The following is a 15,490-nucleotide window of genomic DNA, read 5'->3' as shown; positions in this document are numbered from 1 at the left end:
GATGATCATAATGCTGATGATGATCATAGTGCTGATGATGACCATAGTGCTGATGAAGCTGCTGACGATGTTGACAAATCCTCCCACCCTGAGGATGGAGGTTTGGGAACGGACGAGGCGCGGTCGCCGTGACGTCAACGACCGAGCGCCCCTCCCTCTCACCTCACCCAACGGTGACGTCACCGTCCTCCCCTGAGCGACCTCCCCCCTCTCACCCCACCCCTACGGTGACGTCACCGCCTCCTCCTCCCCCCCTCAGCCTCCTGCCCAACCATCAACACACTCGGACCGCGGCTGTTGCAGGCGAAGCCCGCGGCGGGAATTGCAGCGGCACGACACCGCGGGGCTGAGCCGCCTCTCTCGCACCCGGAGACGGTGGCCGGCGGTTGACGAGGGGGCCGATCGGCGGCTGTCTTTGCCGTCATGATTTGACGGTAAGGCCTGGGCCACGGATGACGAACCTCTCGTTATGTTGCGTTACGCGGTAACCGCCATGGCTGTTGTTGAGCAGCCCTCGTTATTGGCTGTTGTTCTTGTTGTTGGTGGTCGTTTATTAATATTGTTGTTATCGCTTCGTTTTTCTTTATACCGTGACATGTTAATGTTCTCGCAGCGGTCGAAAGCACTCGAATGGGGATGATGCGTTGACAGTGACCGCCACCTACTGGCATCAACCAATGCCCCCCCCCCGGTCAAAACTAAATGACAGGTTATTCACTCCACTGCTGGATGAATGCCTGGCCTCGTCTGCCCTGCCTTGCCTCACATCCACCCGCCTGCCTGCCTGGTCATGACTTCAACACGCTGGTCAGGGCGAATTGGAAGATGAGGAAGGCCATTTGGGATCGGTTCAGATGGGAGCTGACACTGATGGAGAGCCGTGGCGCTAACCGCTGCACCACCGCTCCACCCACCTCTTTAAAATAACACAATTTCTTATTTAATGACGTACTTGCGGTATATGTGTGTGTGTATATTTAGTCAGGCCTATGTTTAGTGTATAAGGCACACGTTTAAATATGAAATATGTTAACGCCTGCTGGCTGTGTGTTCATTATTGTTATGATTGTTGATTTTTAATGTGAGGCAGTTATAGAGACTTGGGAACGGTTATTATAGTTTTTATAACGTTGTTGTTGTACCTTAGTGATCATACAGAGGTGTAGTATAGACAGCATTGAAGGCTTGTAATTGCAATTAGTAAAAATATATATCTACGGTCAATAAAGCGTAGTCTGCCAACTTGATTTAAAGGTTATTGATTCATGTGCGTTAAACTATAAAACATAAATACATGAGCTTTTTTATTTTAACAGATGAGGCCCACTGAGCTATACTATAGCTCTTTTTCACAAGCGACGTGACCAAAAATGATAGCTCAACGAAGTGGCTTAGCATGTGGAATTTTAGCAGAAAATCCGGAGAAAAATCCACGCGACCACGGCTTCAGAGGCACACAAACTCCAAATATATACAGCAGCAGGCATCGTCAGGGTCGGGATCGAACCCACGACCTGCATACCAGGCGAGGTAGTTAACATCTCATAGCCACCACGGCGCCACGGTTATCGATGTGACATATCGAGTAACGCATGTATCAGAGAACATACGCAAGTTAGACGATGAATATTCACTGTTGAGAAAACTAATGGAGGTGAGGCAGGACAGGTTGCTTAGAATGATGACCGATGGACGGGACTCACGGCTGAGTGACAGCCAAGCGAAGGGAACGCGTTCGACAGGACATCCGCCGATGAGATGGAGCTATGAAATTGGCTCATGTGCAGGAGCTGGAGATGGATTGTTGTCCAGTAGTATCTGCGGACTGTGAGAGATGACAACACATTGGAGAGGCCGTCATCTAGCAGTGGATTGATCATGGCTGACGGTAGTGGTGGTGGTGATATCGTTTACCGTGGTTAAAAGTCAACAGTGCATTGTAAAAAACACAACTGACAAGATATTAAACATTTAATGAATCTACAGGAGCTGTCAGGGACCAACGCACGCCAGTCTGCTGTACTGAATGTTGCTCGAACAACTGTAGTAATGAGTAAGGTAATAGCATTATGGGCTTGGCTAAATTAGGTGGGCAGGTGTGGGTGTGTTGTGATGGCCCGTGACTTAAGCCACATAGCCGTTGGCCATCACAACAATCGACACATTTTGAGAATTGTATCGCTTTACTTGAGACCAACATTTACCACTCTTTGGTGTTCCTTGAGTGGAGTACTGCATTGTTGCAGCCTTTTGTCAATCCATTGTTGCATGAAAGCTTGCCCATGCTGTGTCGTTCATTGGTTGTGTGTGACCATACTTCATCAAGCCGGATCAGTGCAGGTTGGGGGCGAGAGGGTGCTCAAGATCGGGTCAGACACCACTTTCCCGCTGGTGTTAAATCGAACTCCGTTCACGAGGTTCATAGTGCAGGGCACGAACCATGGCACCGCCGCAGTGGAGCATAATGAGGAAGTTAAATGCATTAACATCAGTTATGTTTTTGCCATAAAATCAAAGGATATTGAATACATTGACTCATTGGACTTAGACTTTTACAAACCATCACATTTTAAAATCAAAGTTTTGGAATGTTTTCAAAAATCTGGGTCTCATCAGCAAAGTCAGCTTTGTTAAACGAATGCTTTTGTTAGCCTTAGCTGGAAATTCCCTCAGTTTATTTTGCTGCTCGCATTGTTTTGAACTCCCCCCTCTAATCCGTGCTGTCGTCCCTGTGACCCTAATTAAGTCCAGGCTCAGGACCACACCTCATCTCTACCTGTCACTGACTGCCGTTCCCTCTAACAAACACAGAGACCCATAGACTCACGGAGAGACCTATGATTGACCCACTCTAAAAATATACATATGTACTGAATATGCCCTGTGTTTCTGTACAGTGTCTGGAGATGCGGTCACATTTCGTTGCTATATAAATCAATATTTTCTTGTGTTGCTGCTTGTTTACCAGATGCTTGGCAAGTCTGACTGCTGATGAGACCCAGAAAATCGAAGTTGGTCGCGTAGAGTTGCTTCAACAATTGCTGATTGTGCATTTTTATTCTAGGAGGGTAATACGTCGTCTAAATTAGATAGCCATTGCAAGTAGACAAAACCCGTATTACGCAAACCTCTGGTTTTGTGAGTGGTGCAATCTAAGTGTTATGTCATTGAATCACGCGTACTTATTGTGCAATGTTGATTACGGTTCCATCAGACTGTTCATGGGGACGTCCCTATGTGATGTGATGGCAGTGGTACATACGCATGCACATACCCCGTATCTAACGTGGCAGTGTGCTCTGTTTCCTGTGCACGTGTACAAGTCTGCTCACAATTAGAGTATGTAATAGTATGAGCGCCGTTATGTACAGCACATCCTTGTCTATGCTGCATTTGTGTGGAGCGGTGGCACAGTGGTTTAGCGCAGGGACCCGAGTTGATTCCCGGTCACAGCCAATATTGGTGCCATATATCTGAACGGGTCCTAGCTAGGCCTTCCCAAGGTCCATTCAGCCTTAAACGAGTACCTGGTACAGCCTGTAAACATCAGCATTGGAGAGACAAAGACGGCTGAGCATGGCGCTGACCTGCTGAAAAAATAGCTTTATTGCCCATTGGATTCCTCCAGTACAGAATAAATTAATGTTTTGATTATGATTATCCATAGGTGCTTGCTCACAGCACTTGCCCCAAAAGTTTTGTAACCGTTATATGTGTTCTCACCTTGGTTCTCAAAGTCAACTCAAATAGTCTCGCGGCTGTTGTAGCAGCAGAAGGAAATTCATTGCATCATCGTCGTCATTAGTAGCAGCAACAGTAGCAGCAACAGTAGCATTCTCGTTTTTTTCATCATCATCAGCTGCATCATTAGCATTGGTAGGATTAGCAGTATCATCAGCAACCACAGTAGAATTACCATTGGCCGCAAGAGCATCATCAGCAGCAGAGGGGTTCACACTCTTTTCAACAGAACCATCACTGTTGGCTTTTCCACACAGTGGTGATTATTTTATCATCCCGGAGTGGTTGATGGGTTGAGTCAACTTTGGCCGGGATTTGAACTCGGCATCCTTCTGATCTTGAGTCAAGCTGTCTAATCATAGCTGCCACTCAGCAGCATAATTGTCTCTTGTCCAACATTATTATTATTATTATCTGTAATCAGGCTTCAGTTGGTTTATTGGCTTTAGCTTCAAAGTATTATAAAAGCACCAAGAAAAAACGAGTTGTTCAATATAAATATGTGGTATCTGCACGCGTATAAACCATCACAACTGAATTATTGTAAGCCTAAGTAAAAAACTAAAACTTTTATTCGATTGTTCATCTTACCTTGACATTTTCTTTTGGGATTTTCAAATTTAACATTTGATGTCATGTGGATTCAGCCTCCCCTCAAATACCGCCAGATACAAAGGTTCATTATTATAAGTTTCTAAACAAATACTTTCAACATTGTTGCCAGATTTGTTGAGTTACAAGCATAGACTGGGCTATACTTGTCCCAGATTTCACGTTTCTAGTGCGTCCATGAGAATTGACATGACTCTCCGTGTGTCTTTTTGATATGAAAATAATCTGCTGTGCAATTGTTTATTCATGCACAGTATATGAGGGGAATGGTGGCACAGTGGTTAGCATGAACTATGTGAACCCTGCTACCAGAGTTAAATTTCTGGCCACGGATAAAGTCACTGGAACTGGTACAGGACACTCCTCCCCTTTGCCTGACAGGGCTGGTGAAGTGTGATCTAACAAATCTCACGATTGGCATGCCATGGGGAGGCCATCATCACAACGGTGGATTGACTAAGGGCTGTACATTAATAATATTATACATTTTTATTTAAAGCTTTCGTGACTGCAGGGATTCATATTCTTGGTTCTTTCAGTAAAGTCACGTAGAAGGGAAACAAAAAAGTAATAAAAATATAAAACAATAAAATTCTCACGACGTTTCGATTGCAACACAAGCAATCATCATCAGGTGTGAAAACCACAGCAAGAAAATTTGAAAAAGTGGCGTTTTTTTCTTGTGTTGCAATCGAATGTCGTGAGAATTTTATTATTTATTATTTTTATTATTTTATTGTTTCCCTTCTACGTGACTTTACCGAAAGAACCAAGAATATAATATTATACATGTATATCTCGCACAATAAATACGACACTAGGTCATACCCTTTACGTATAGCCGGGGCTTCATTTTACTCATGAATATTTTCCGAGACGCTCGTAGACTGGAGCATGTGGCACGTGGCTAGGAGTAACCCCGCAGCCATAGCGAGAGGTAGGCTGGATGTTTGTGTGGCAAGTGTGTAGAAATATTTTCTTGTTCAGCAATCCAGACAGACCAGGCTGATATTAAGCCCTGCATACAGTCCACAGTGCCGGCATATGTGTGCACATGTGCATCTCGGGAATGATAATGCCAGCCTATGTATGACTCATGCCACATGCTACAGTCGTGGCCAAACTTTGTCTTTGTTGGTCCAACACATGACATTGGCTATCGCTTTTGTTAAATTTGTATCGCGTTTCACCAGAGCAGTAAAAGTCACGTTAAATACTCGTTACGAAGAGGTTGCATCACGTGTTTGCTCTGTGTGTGTTTGTTTAGTTGAATTGTTGGGAGCGGTTGTGCAGTGGTTAGGGCACTGCACCATAAATCGGGCATCCCGAGTTCCATTCCCGGCCATGGTTGCCATCAGGGGTGTTTTTATGAACCTAATGTGGGCCTCTTCTAATTTGACTCAGTTTAAATGAGTACCCAGTGTCGTGTGGAAAGCACAGCATTGGGGGGGGACAAAGGCATGGCCCTGGCCACATCACACCACCGTCTCACATGCGCGGTGCTCGCTAATTGCAGTTGCCCCAACAGCCTGTGTGTGCTACATGTGGAACATTTTGTCTCTATTTGTCTGTTGCGTTGTGGACAGGAGACGGTTTGCAGTGGCAGGTGATGTGAGCTGGGGCACACGCAGGCCTTAGTCATGGAGTGTCACCTGGATAAAGTCCACCAGAGCGTGCCGCCACCCTTCCGCCGCTCGGCATGGACAGGATTGCACTGGGCTGCTCTGCTGCTGTGCACCCTCAGCCTCCTGATCCTGCCAGGTAATGCGCACTCGCATGCCATCGGAGTTGTCGCGGTTGTGGTTGTTGTGGTCAGCCTTTCCCCGGCGGTAGGAAGTATTATTCTATTATTTTTCTGCTATTCTTTCATTTCTCCATTTGCTCCAATCCAGCAGTGGCCTCCAAACTCTGTGATTTTATATTGCTTACTACCATCTCTTCCGCTGTCTTCCTCCGCTTCTTTTTTTGCCTTCGATTTCCACACGGTGGTCAAATAGCCTCTCGTCTCTCATAATTTGCTCTCACGATGTGGCCTGCCCCGATTCCGCCTGATTGATTTTGCTCATTGAAAGTAGGGGTGGCATTTTCAGTCATCCAAGCCTGGTGATCCGGTGCTTTGGAGGCAAGTGTTTGTGGATTATGGACAAATTTCTGAAACTCCCACAACCCTCTTATGTTGGAAGGTGGCCAAGAGATAGCAGTCGATCCATTAATTATTGAATTTATGTATGCATGGCTTGGAGTGTTATTTGCTCGTGTTTGGTGGGTTTTTGCCAGCCACTGGATTCCTCCCCATACGCACAATACATATTAAAATGAAACTTGCGCAAACATCCCAATGCAGTACCCTCAGAAATATGACCCCCGAGGCTCCGTGAGACTTTCCCGTAAAAATGGAAATATAATATTTTTTATTACAATTCAACTTTTCTCAACTGTCCTATTCCTACCACGTATAATTTCTTGGTTGTGCTCTGTAGCGTTCCGATGTGTTTTCGGGTTGTTCCGCGTCTTGTTCGGCACGGTGTCCGACGTTTCACTCGTGCAGGGAGCTTCTTCAGGAACTGAAGGATTTCCCAGCACGTGAAAGCGGTGGCAAATTCGTGCTTTAGTCATGGATGTTTTCATTATAACAATGAATCCTATTGTCATGTATGTATGTATGTTAAACTTCTTTTGCACTGTACTTAGCCAACCGTACTCATCATCGAACATCACTGCTACCTCATCACAGCAGCTCAAGACACCCACTTGGCGGCAATGGGTGTGGCATTTCCCATTGTTTTGGGTTTTAGTTTTTTTTGCACCCCGCGGTCATGGCGCTGAAGGGTAAACTCACGATAAGCAGGCGTCGAAACATTTGGCTGTGGGTCATCTGGCTGCTCTGGGATCTGGAGGGAAGCGGTTTTACTTACCACGCTGATAACGAATTAATCAACAATTGCGATGGCATTTGGCTCGGTTTTCGCAGAACTTCGAGAAAAAACTACTTTTCGTGAGAACGCGCTGTTGGGCGGTGGGGTTTTGTTGCAGTCTGCACGTTTTGCTCCTTTACAGTGTTTCCAGAAACACAACACTCTCAACACATCGGTCAATAACGCCGTGGCGTTAAAATTGACAATGAAAACAGCTGATATTTCGGGCAAAGGCCCTTCATACATATCGAGGCCAGAGAGACAGTGGATAGGAGATGGAGACTGCACTTTATACCATAGGCTGTAGTCTCCAACTCTTATCCACTTAAAAACGCCTTGTCGCCTCTCCCTTATCTTATTATACGTGCGATAAAGAAAGGCCATTGCCCAGAATGTTACCTATTATATATTTTTTATTTTAAGGCCACTGTTTTTGACGAATGTGTCGATCTTTTTTTTGTGTTAATTCTGCTTGAGGAACCACTGCCTATGGCTTGTAATAACGACTCTCCTTCGCCATGCGATGGCTGGTCAAAAGATTTAATCCAATAATCCGTGCTTTTTGGGCTCCTATTTCCCCCGTCTCTTTTGTACGGTACTGTTTGCCCCATAACCCCTAAACATCAAATGTGTCTATAATTGGCATATCATTTGCATATATTGCAGATAAATGATTCTCACACAGACGATTTGACTTGGGTGTGCTAATGCTCATCGTATGGAGAACGAAGCGTGGAGTGAGTGAGCGATGGTGACGCCCATCGCCCCCACGGTGGCTCATGGCCTGGAGTTTAGTAGTACCACATTGCCCAAGGGCCAGAGGTTACACTGCTCCACTCCACATGAGGCGGTAAATCTTTAGCATTGCCGGTTTATGTTCGTGACCGACAGACGTGGAATGATGGGTCAATTACGATACAGGCACCCAATCATCCCGTGTTCTCAATTAAAGAAACACGAACACTTTATCGATTACACCTTCAGTGGTGCTGTTTGTTTCTGGCCACTTGGTATATTGGGCCTTTGGGCCTACTGTGCTTAGCAATTGCGTTTATAAAAAAAAATGTGTATAACCACCATGCTTTGGAAGGGTCATCCCGGATAGACACACCCTGCGAAAGCTTTTTTCGCAAAGTGCCTTCTTACGAAGGGGAAAAAAATCAGCCGTATGCAATGTATACAAATTACCTGCAAATTGAGTATGAATGTTGAAATTCAGGCTAATGGTGTGGACAGTCATACAAATGAGACGAAAACTCCAAGCAATACAAAGGAGATGGTGAAAACGAGATGAGAATAATTACATCTTTAAACGAATGGCCCCTCTGAATTGTGATACATCATCACTTGGCTGGGTGTGGGTTGTGAATCATTTCATGCATACAAGTAACCTTTTTAAATAAGTCACCTAATTGTTGAATTTTGTTAATTTATTTTAATGTTTGATCTGTGTGATTGAAATAATTGATTTGTGCACTTAATTAATGCTTGCACACGTGATAAACAAGATGCCTTGAAAACTGTTGACCGCGCATTTGGTTTTATTGGCAGAAAGGTGGCTGTGGTATGCCGCCAAATCCAGTCTTGCCGGTCCGACCGGCAGCTAAAAAAACCAGTTTAATATTTTCGCAGTAGATCAAGACAAACATACTCCATTAGCTCCGAGGGTGCTCTCCAGATGACAGCGTTGTTTCCACACTCTGTGTAAACGTGTTTGCCACAGGACAGAAGTGGCCCTCAAGGGTGAAACGAGAGCGCGGCCCTTCTGAGATTCCCTTCACAGCCACCCCCGGGGGGTTTAAGTGAGGGTGGTGACAGGGCCCAGCGGGAGCGCGTCCGCCGCTTATGGCACAGGTTCACGGTTCGAATTTCGCAGCCGGCCTGGTTATTACTGCGGTTGTGTTAGTAACTATAAAGATACGTACCGTCCGCTTCGCAGCGGAGGTTATAGGTCCCGTGACTTAAATCGGAAGAGTGGAGACTTTTGTTTGCCAGCGCCACCGTCCAATTTTTTTCCCCAAATATGAAAAATGACACCGCGTATTGCTCAATTAGAGACCACGTAGCGGCAATGTTCTCCTTCTGTGGCAATTTGGCAGGACCCTCCTGAAAAATGTTAACGAGACTCGGAAAGGCCCTCCTGGTTTAAGCATGCAGAATAATGGTTGCGATTAAGCTCGGGCCTTATCCTCCTTTGAATGTGTGACCACCAGATTGTTCGTAAAATGTTATTTTGTCAATCCACTGTTGGATGTTGGGCCTCCTCATGCCGTGTGGGTTGTTTGACCACACTTCATGCTGGAGAAGTGTGGGGTTGGTGACGTCGGGGAGCATAGAATGAGCAGTACGACAATGCACTGTTATCACCACAAAGTGATATTTTAAAAATGTTTTAATTACCCAGCAAGGTCACAAGGAGTCTCAATATACTGCATTGGATTATTTGGCTGATTTGCTGAATTAGTACTTTTTTAACTATTCTGCGAGAAATGTCGCCAAATAGCTTTTTGGTAAGAAAAATAATATTATGGTGAATACATCACCCTGTCTGGCAAACAGAGATTAGAACAACTTGAGGCTGAACACTGTTTGCCTCATGATAACAAGAGCCTCTTTACAATAACATAAACGTAATTGTTTTAAGCACGTCTAGTCCGTGATTAAGTGCCTGTTGTGCCAAGGCCGTGCTAAGATCATGCCCATGTCTGTACGGAGTCTAACGCCGCTACTCTCCAGCCCTGACGCAAGCCACCCGCAGCGCGTTTGTTGCGTTTTGGCGACGTGTACAGTATTGCCACGTGAAAACTTATTGCCCCAGAGCAAATCGTCAGCGTTTTTTTATACCCACGGTGGCGAGGTATTAACTACCTCGCTTGGTATACAGGAGGTTGTGGTTTTGATCCCGACCCTGATGCCTGTTTATTTGGAGTTTTTGCATGTCTTTCTGCCCGTGGTCACGTGGATTTTTCTACGGGTCCTCCGGTTTTTCATTCCACATTTAGAAACATGCGTTTAGAGTTTTTGGCTGCTATAAATCTCCACGTGATAAGCCACTTCGTTGAGCTATCATTTATGGTCAAGTCGCTTCTGAAAAAAAGAGCTGTCCAGCTCAGTGGGCCTTACCTGGTAAAATAAAAATAAATAGGACAGATGTTTTTTCGTGACTTTGTCACTCGGAGTTACCGTTTCAACTGTCCGTGTAGTTTATATGAAATGCATATTGAAAAGGTGTTGAGGCAAATAAGTTTACCAGTGTGTACGTAATTTTTTTTTCTCATTTGTTCTGGTTTGTCCTAAAGGTTGCTTATGACCAAATCAGATCTCGGGGTTGAGTCCAGAAATATGTTTGGATAGGCGACCACCGGGCAATAAACAAGGCGGTAACAGGCTGTTGTGAGGCGACTTTTCCACGATGTTTACTCATCTAATATAATTGTAGGCTTTTATTAACGCTTTCAACAACCAAGGTTGAAAGAGTTGACGCGTTAGCTCTGCCTGCCCGCCCGTCTGTTCATCCGTGCATAGCGGGGGTGGAGGGGGGGGGTTCTGTCACTCTCATTAAGATGATCCAACAGGAACACAACTCTAATTCAAAGTTGTTTGGCTGTTAGGGACCTACCCCCATAGAAAATCCGGTGAAATTAATCAAACTGCTGCTCACAAATGTGGGGGTGCAAAGACTTCACAAATATGCAAATGTATTTTTGCCACAGCCAACAGCAACCTATCGGCTTCTATTCTGCTCATCAAATGCGTTTGAGGCAAGTGCTACGTCCATGCATATGCATGAGGTTTCCCGACCTGTTTTGCAATCGTAGGCTGCGTGGGTGGCGTTGCTTTCGTAGGTCTCCTGACAGGCATCCTGGGCCAGCAACATTGCTCGTGCAAGAGGGGAGGCTCGCGGTTGGGCCGCCATTAATTAATAATGCTTTATGGGACATGTATGTCTGATGTCATATTTGGATTCGGCACCCTTCAAAACGTTCACATACAAACTCTCATAGCCCCCGGGGGTTCACAAACATTTGTATTAAAGTTACTTGTGGGATACATACGCTGAGACAGCAATGTAGTAGCATCTACGATCCGGTGCCAGCCAACTCCTGGCAAAGCCGCCAACCGAGCCCCTTTCCTCGGGGTCCCTGCTGGCAAAGTGGCCAAGAGAGCCCCCTTCCTAGGGCGATTGTTCATGTCCGCATACTCCTTTAAGTAAGACAAAAAAATGTGACGGAATAGCGTGAAATAAAAGTCGTAACGGTAATATCGTCCTGACGTTGCAGCATCGTGCGAGCTGTTACAATTTTGTATTCCCACGTGCCGTAGATGTCTGGCAGTACGAATGTACGAAGACAGCTTGGCCTTGTTGAGCCGTGGAGTGTTTAGGTTGGCGGTGAACGGAGAATCTCAGTGCTGATGGAACTCATCGACTGCCCTCGCGTTGCCGTGTTAGCCGCAGCCTGCTTCGGACCGGGGTGACCCGCGTGCTATTGTGGCTGCCGTTGCGTTTGTTTTGTTTCATTGACCATCGTCGAGTTTGGCTTCATGCTTAAAGTTCACCGCTCGGCTTCTGCCAAATGTCATTGGCCATGTCTGCGTCACGGCCGACTGGGGTGACACGACGTGGCAGGTGACGCCCCAGCCCGGGCTAGGCCGAGAGAAAGATCGTGCGACAACGCCAGGCGACTGTGAGAGCACTGCTGCTATAAATTTCCACGTGATAAGCCACTCTGTCGAGCTATCATTTGTGGCCAGGTCGCTTATGAAAAGTAAGTTAACACCTTAGTGGGCTTTGCATGGTAGGATGGGGATGGTTTAGTTTCATTTGTATGTTTTTGGGTGATTTTTTTTCCTTTCCTGTACTTTGCACTGCTATCTTGTTTTTGTATTGTTTGTTGTTGTAACGTTCTTACCCACCCCTACTGCACATCTGTGAAAAAGAGCTTTATAGCTCATCGGATTCCTCCAGGAATAAATAAATATTCTGATTCAGGTGCCCCCCACGGATGATGTTGCGTTTGGGTGGATGGACCATTTTCCTGCACCGCACCGACAATTTGGAACGCACCAGTCTGTATATAACAGGAGACGCAACAAAAACATGACCACGCGGCTCTTGTAGATGTCTGCCTAATCTCTTATATTAGAACAATATTTTAATTTTATAAAGCGTCCAAATGCAATTGCATCCTGAGACGTTTTACAAAAATGGGGGTGAGGGGGTGTCCGGGGTTGGGGGGGAGGGGTGGAGAGAGAGAACAACATCGCAGCACAGCCCAGAATGAAGCAACCAAGGTCCAGAAACAACGACGAGTCCCAGGGGCAGCTAGGGCAGCACTAACGAGCATTAGGCCATCATCAGGGCAGCCGACGCACTTAAAAAGCTCTAGGGAGAGCCAGGGCAGCACTCACAGCTGTCATGGCACTGCTCCCCACCCCCCGGGGTGGTGATTAAATTCAAGAATCGCTTCTTTGTTTGGCATTGTTGGGAATGCCGCACCTCTATTGGCTACAGAGGTCACGAGAGCCAATGGCCACATTTATGAATCTCAAGGAATGGACTCTAATATGCGTGATTCGATGCATTTATTACAAGCGTAAGAATCGACGTTAATTGATTAATCAGTGCAGTATTACATGTTTACTGGTTATTAAATACCGCATGAATAAATCACATTACATTTGGCATCTCACTTAATTTAGCTGACTCCAGATCCGTGAATCAGGAGTTTGGGTTTGATTTATACACAATTAACACTCCTTGCAGGGCATATAATTGGCGGGTCACCTAGCATGGATGTGATGTGACCTTCCAGGACCATTTCCTTACATGAGGTGGTCCACTGCTCACTGCAAGAGTACCACAACTAGAAATTATGAAATGTATTGGGGGTTGGCGGTGGGGGGGATTGAGGGGGGGGAGCAGTGGCAGAGTGGTGGTTAGCGTACCGCACTACGAATCCGGTGCCCAGAGTTCAATACCCGACCGTGGCTAACATCGAAAGATATTTGAGCCGGTCCTGGTTCTCTCTTCCCTGACCCACATTGACCTGTGTGGTGAAAAAAAACTCTGTGTCGTGTGCCTTCCCACGTTTCCCTGCCCGCCGCCGCAAGGAATTTGCGAGGAAGAGTGCAACTACCACGACACGGTGTCGCACGTGGTCCTGGCCAACGTCTCCGACAACGTGACCCCCGTCAACGACCTGCCGCCCGTCACGAACGGCTCGCTGTGGGACGCCTGCCTGCACGCCTGCTGCCTGCGGCCCACCTGCAACCTGGCATGGCTTTACGGGAAGCGCTGCTACGCCGTGAGCTGCCGGGTGCACGGGGACTGCACCTTCCAGGGCGAGAAATTGGTGCAGACCTCCATGGCCGTCGTCGAGCGATTGGCGGGACCGGTTAACGCGACGGATCGAGCCGACCCGGCGGCGCCGGTGACGGCGGCTCGATTGTCTGCGTCCACTCGTGCCCACACGGGAAAGGTGATGGGCCGGAAGGGCGTGCCCGAAGCGGAGCCGGCAGTGAATGGCACCAGCTCCCTGCCGGAGTTGGTCGCCGCCTCGGAGCTGGAGTACATCCAGCAGTTGATGGGGCCTGTGGCGTCCACGACCGGAGCAGCGCAGAGTGTGGTCACGGAACCGCTGAGCAGCCCGGAGCAGCGGCAGACAACGCCAGCGCCGCTTGGAGCTATGAATACGGCCCAGGTACTGCGATGATGATGACGATAATGATACTATAGACTAAAACTATTTTTTATTTTACCAGGTAAGGCCCACTTGAGCTATTAGCTATTTTTTTAGAAGCGACATGGCCACAAATGATAGCTCAGCAAAGTGGCTTCTCTTGTGGAAATTTATAGCAGCCAAATTATCTAAACGCGTGTTGATTATAAATGTGAAGGGAAAAAGTGGAGGACCCAGAGAAAAATACACACGATCACGGGGAGAACATGCAAACTCCAAATATGCGGGAGTCAGGGTTGGCATCGAACCCACGACCTCCTGTATACCAGGCGAGGCAATTAACATCTCGCCTTCGCGTTGCCCCTAATGGTACAGGCGTGGCCCGACAATTAGCTTCTTGAGAAATAATTATGATGGGTAGTTCTCCACCGTGTTCCCGGGTTGCAGCGCATGTGGATTGCTCGTCGTGCTGGGATTCCCAAAGCTTTGAGACACTAACCAAAGCAAAAGGAACTGCATTTGCCCTGCGTCTAGCCGTTGGCTTCCGCACTGCTGGTTACATACTGGCGAGGACGAACGCACGTTGGGAGGTTTTTACACGCTCCATGCATGTGCGCGATTTTTCTCATTAATGTTTGACAACTCAATGGAGACGTCTCCCATCCCACAGCCTCTTGACGAGGAGCTGGAGGGCTACGTCAGGACGCTCCTCAGCCAAGACCAACTGAATGGCAACAGTCTTACCACCGGCAAAGCCCTCCTGGCCTCCTCCACGAGCCCGGTGTGTGACATAAGCCAAACTTAACTGCACCGATCTCTCACCTTGTAACGCTAAATTGATTCATCGACTTAAAATTGTTTCTCGCTTTCACGTTACATGCGTAAAATCGTGTATGTCGACATCATCATCATCCATGATCAATCCACTGCTTGATGAAGGCCCTCCACAAGCCATCGCCAACTCTCGCTTTGCAACAGTCGTGCATGTTGGAGGCTACTCTGTTTGCAATGGCAATTATTTACCCAGGAAAGCCACGAGAATGCTTTTGGGAGGGTGCTGCTATATTACAGAATGTCGGGGGCCGGCCGCCATGTTTAAAGGGGGCCCGTATTACTGACCACACGCAAAGCGGTCGATGGGAAATTTTAATCGAATCATTAATCGACTTATTCGACGAATTGTTGTGTCTCTCATACGAATGCTGCCACTTGCCAGCCGCCCCCTCAGAAGCCCACAGAGAAACGGAAGCCGGCAGGGGATTCCTCGACGCACGGTGCCGACACTGCACAGAAGGGAGACAGATTGGACGGTGCGACCGGGCAGCTTCCAGCCCTGCCGCTCTCCTCGGCGAACACCTCGGAGACGTGGAGCAGCGCCAGCCCGCCGTCCAACGCCAGCTGGCCTCCCAGCACCGCCACCGCCACCACGCCAATGCCAATGAGCACTTCATCGACGGCTAAGCCGGGTATTTTTTGTTGTTGTTTTTACACCGTTAACTGAGCGCAGGTCCAGATGGCTAAAACGTCAAGAGGTTGTCAAAA

General features: G+C 47.2%; 1 protein-coding gene across 4 annotated transcripts in view; it reads left to right on the top strand.

Annotated features, from left to right (window-relative positions):
- The first annotated feature begins 229 nt into the window (after positions 1-229).
- The window catches only part of LOC144725036 (dyslexia-associated protein KIAA0319-like protein), a 39,341-nt gene continuing 24,080 nt past the window's right edge, over positions 230-15,490 (top strand). For all 4 annotated transcript variants that reach the window (XM_078604473.1, XM_078604476.1, XM_078604472.1 and 1 more), the window contains exons 1-5: positions 230-434; positions 5,940-6,114; positions 13,380-13,969; positions 14,619-14,729; positions 15,165-15,414. In XM_078604473.1, coding sequence (XP_078460599.1) covers positions 5,994-6,114; positions 13,380-13,969; positions 14,619-14,729; positions 15,165-15,414 — 1,072 coding nt within the window. In that variant the 5' untranslated portion in view covers positions 230-434; positions 5,940-5,993. The remainder of the gene's footprint in view (positions 435-5,939; positions 6,115-13,379; positions 13,970-14,618; positions 14,730-15,164; positions 15,415-15,490) is intronic.

This window comes from Lampetra planeri, chromosome 22 (genome assembly GCF_965212315.1).
Source record: "Lampetra planeri chromosome 22, kcLamPlan1.2.h2, whole genome shotgun sequence".
Taxonomy (NCBI): Eukaryota; Metazoa; Chordata; class Hyperoartia; order Petromyzontiformes; family Petromyzontidae; genus Lampetra; species Lampetra planeri.
The sequence above is the reverse complement of the archived record's forward strand: the minus strand, read 5'-3'. Positions and strand labels throughout refer to the sequence as shown.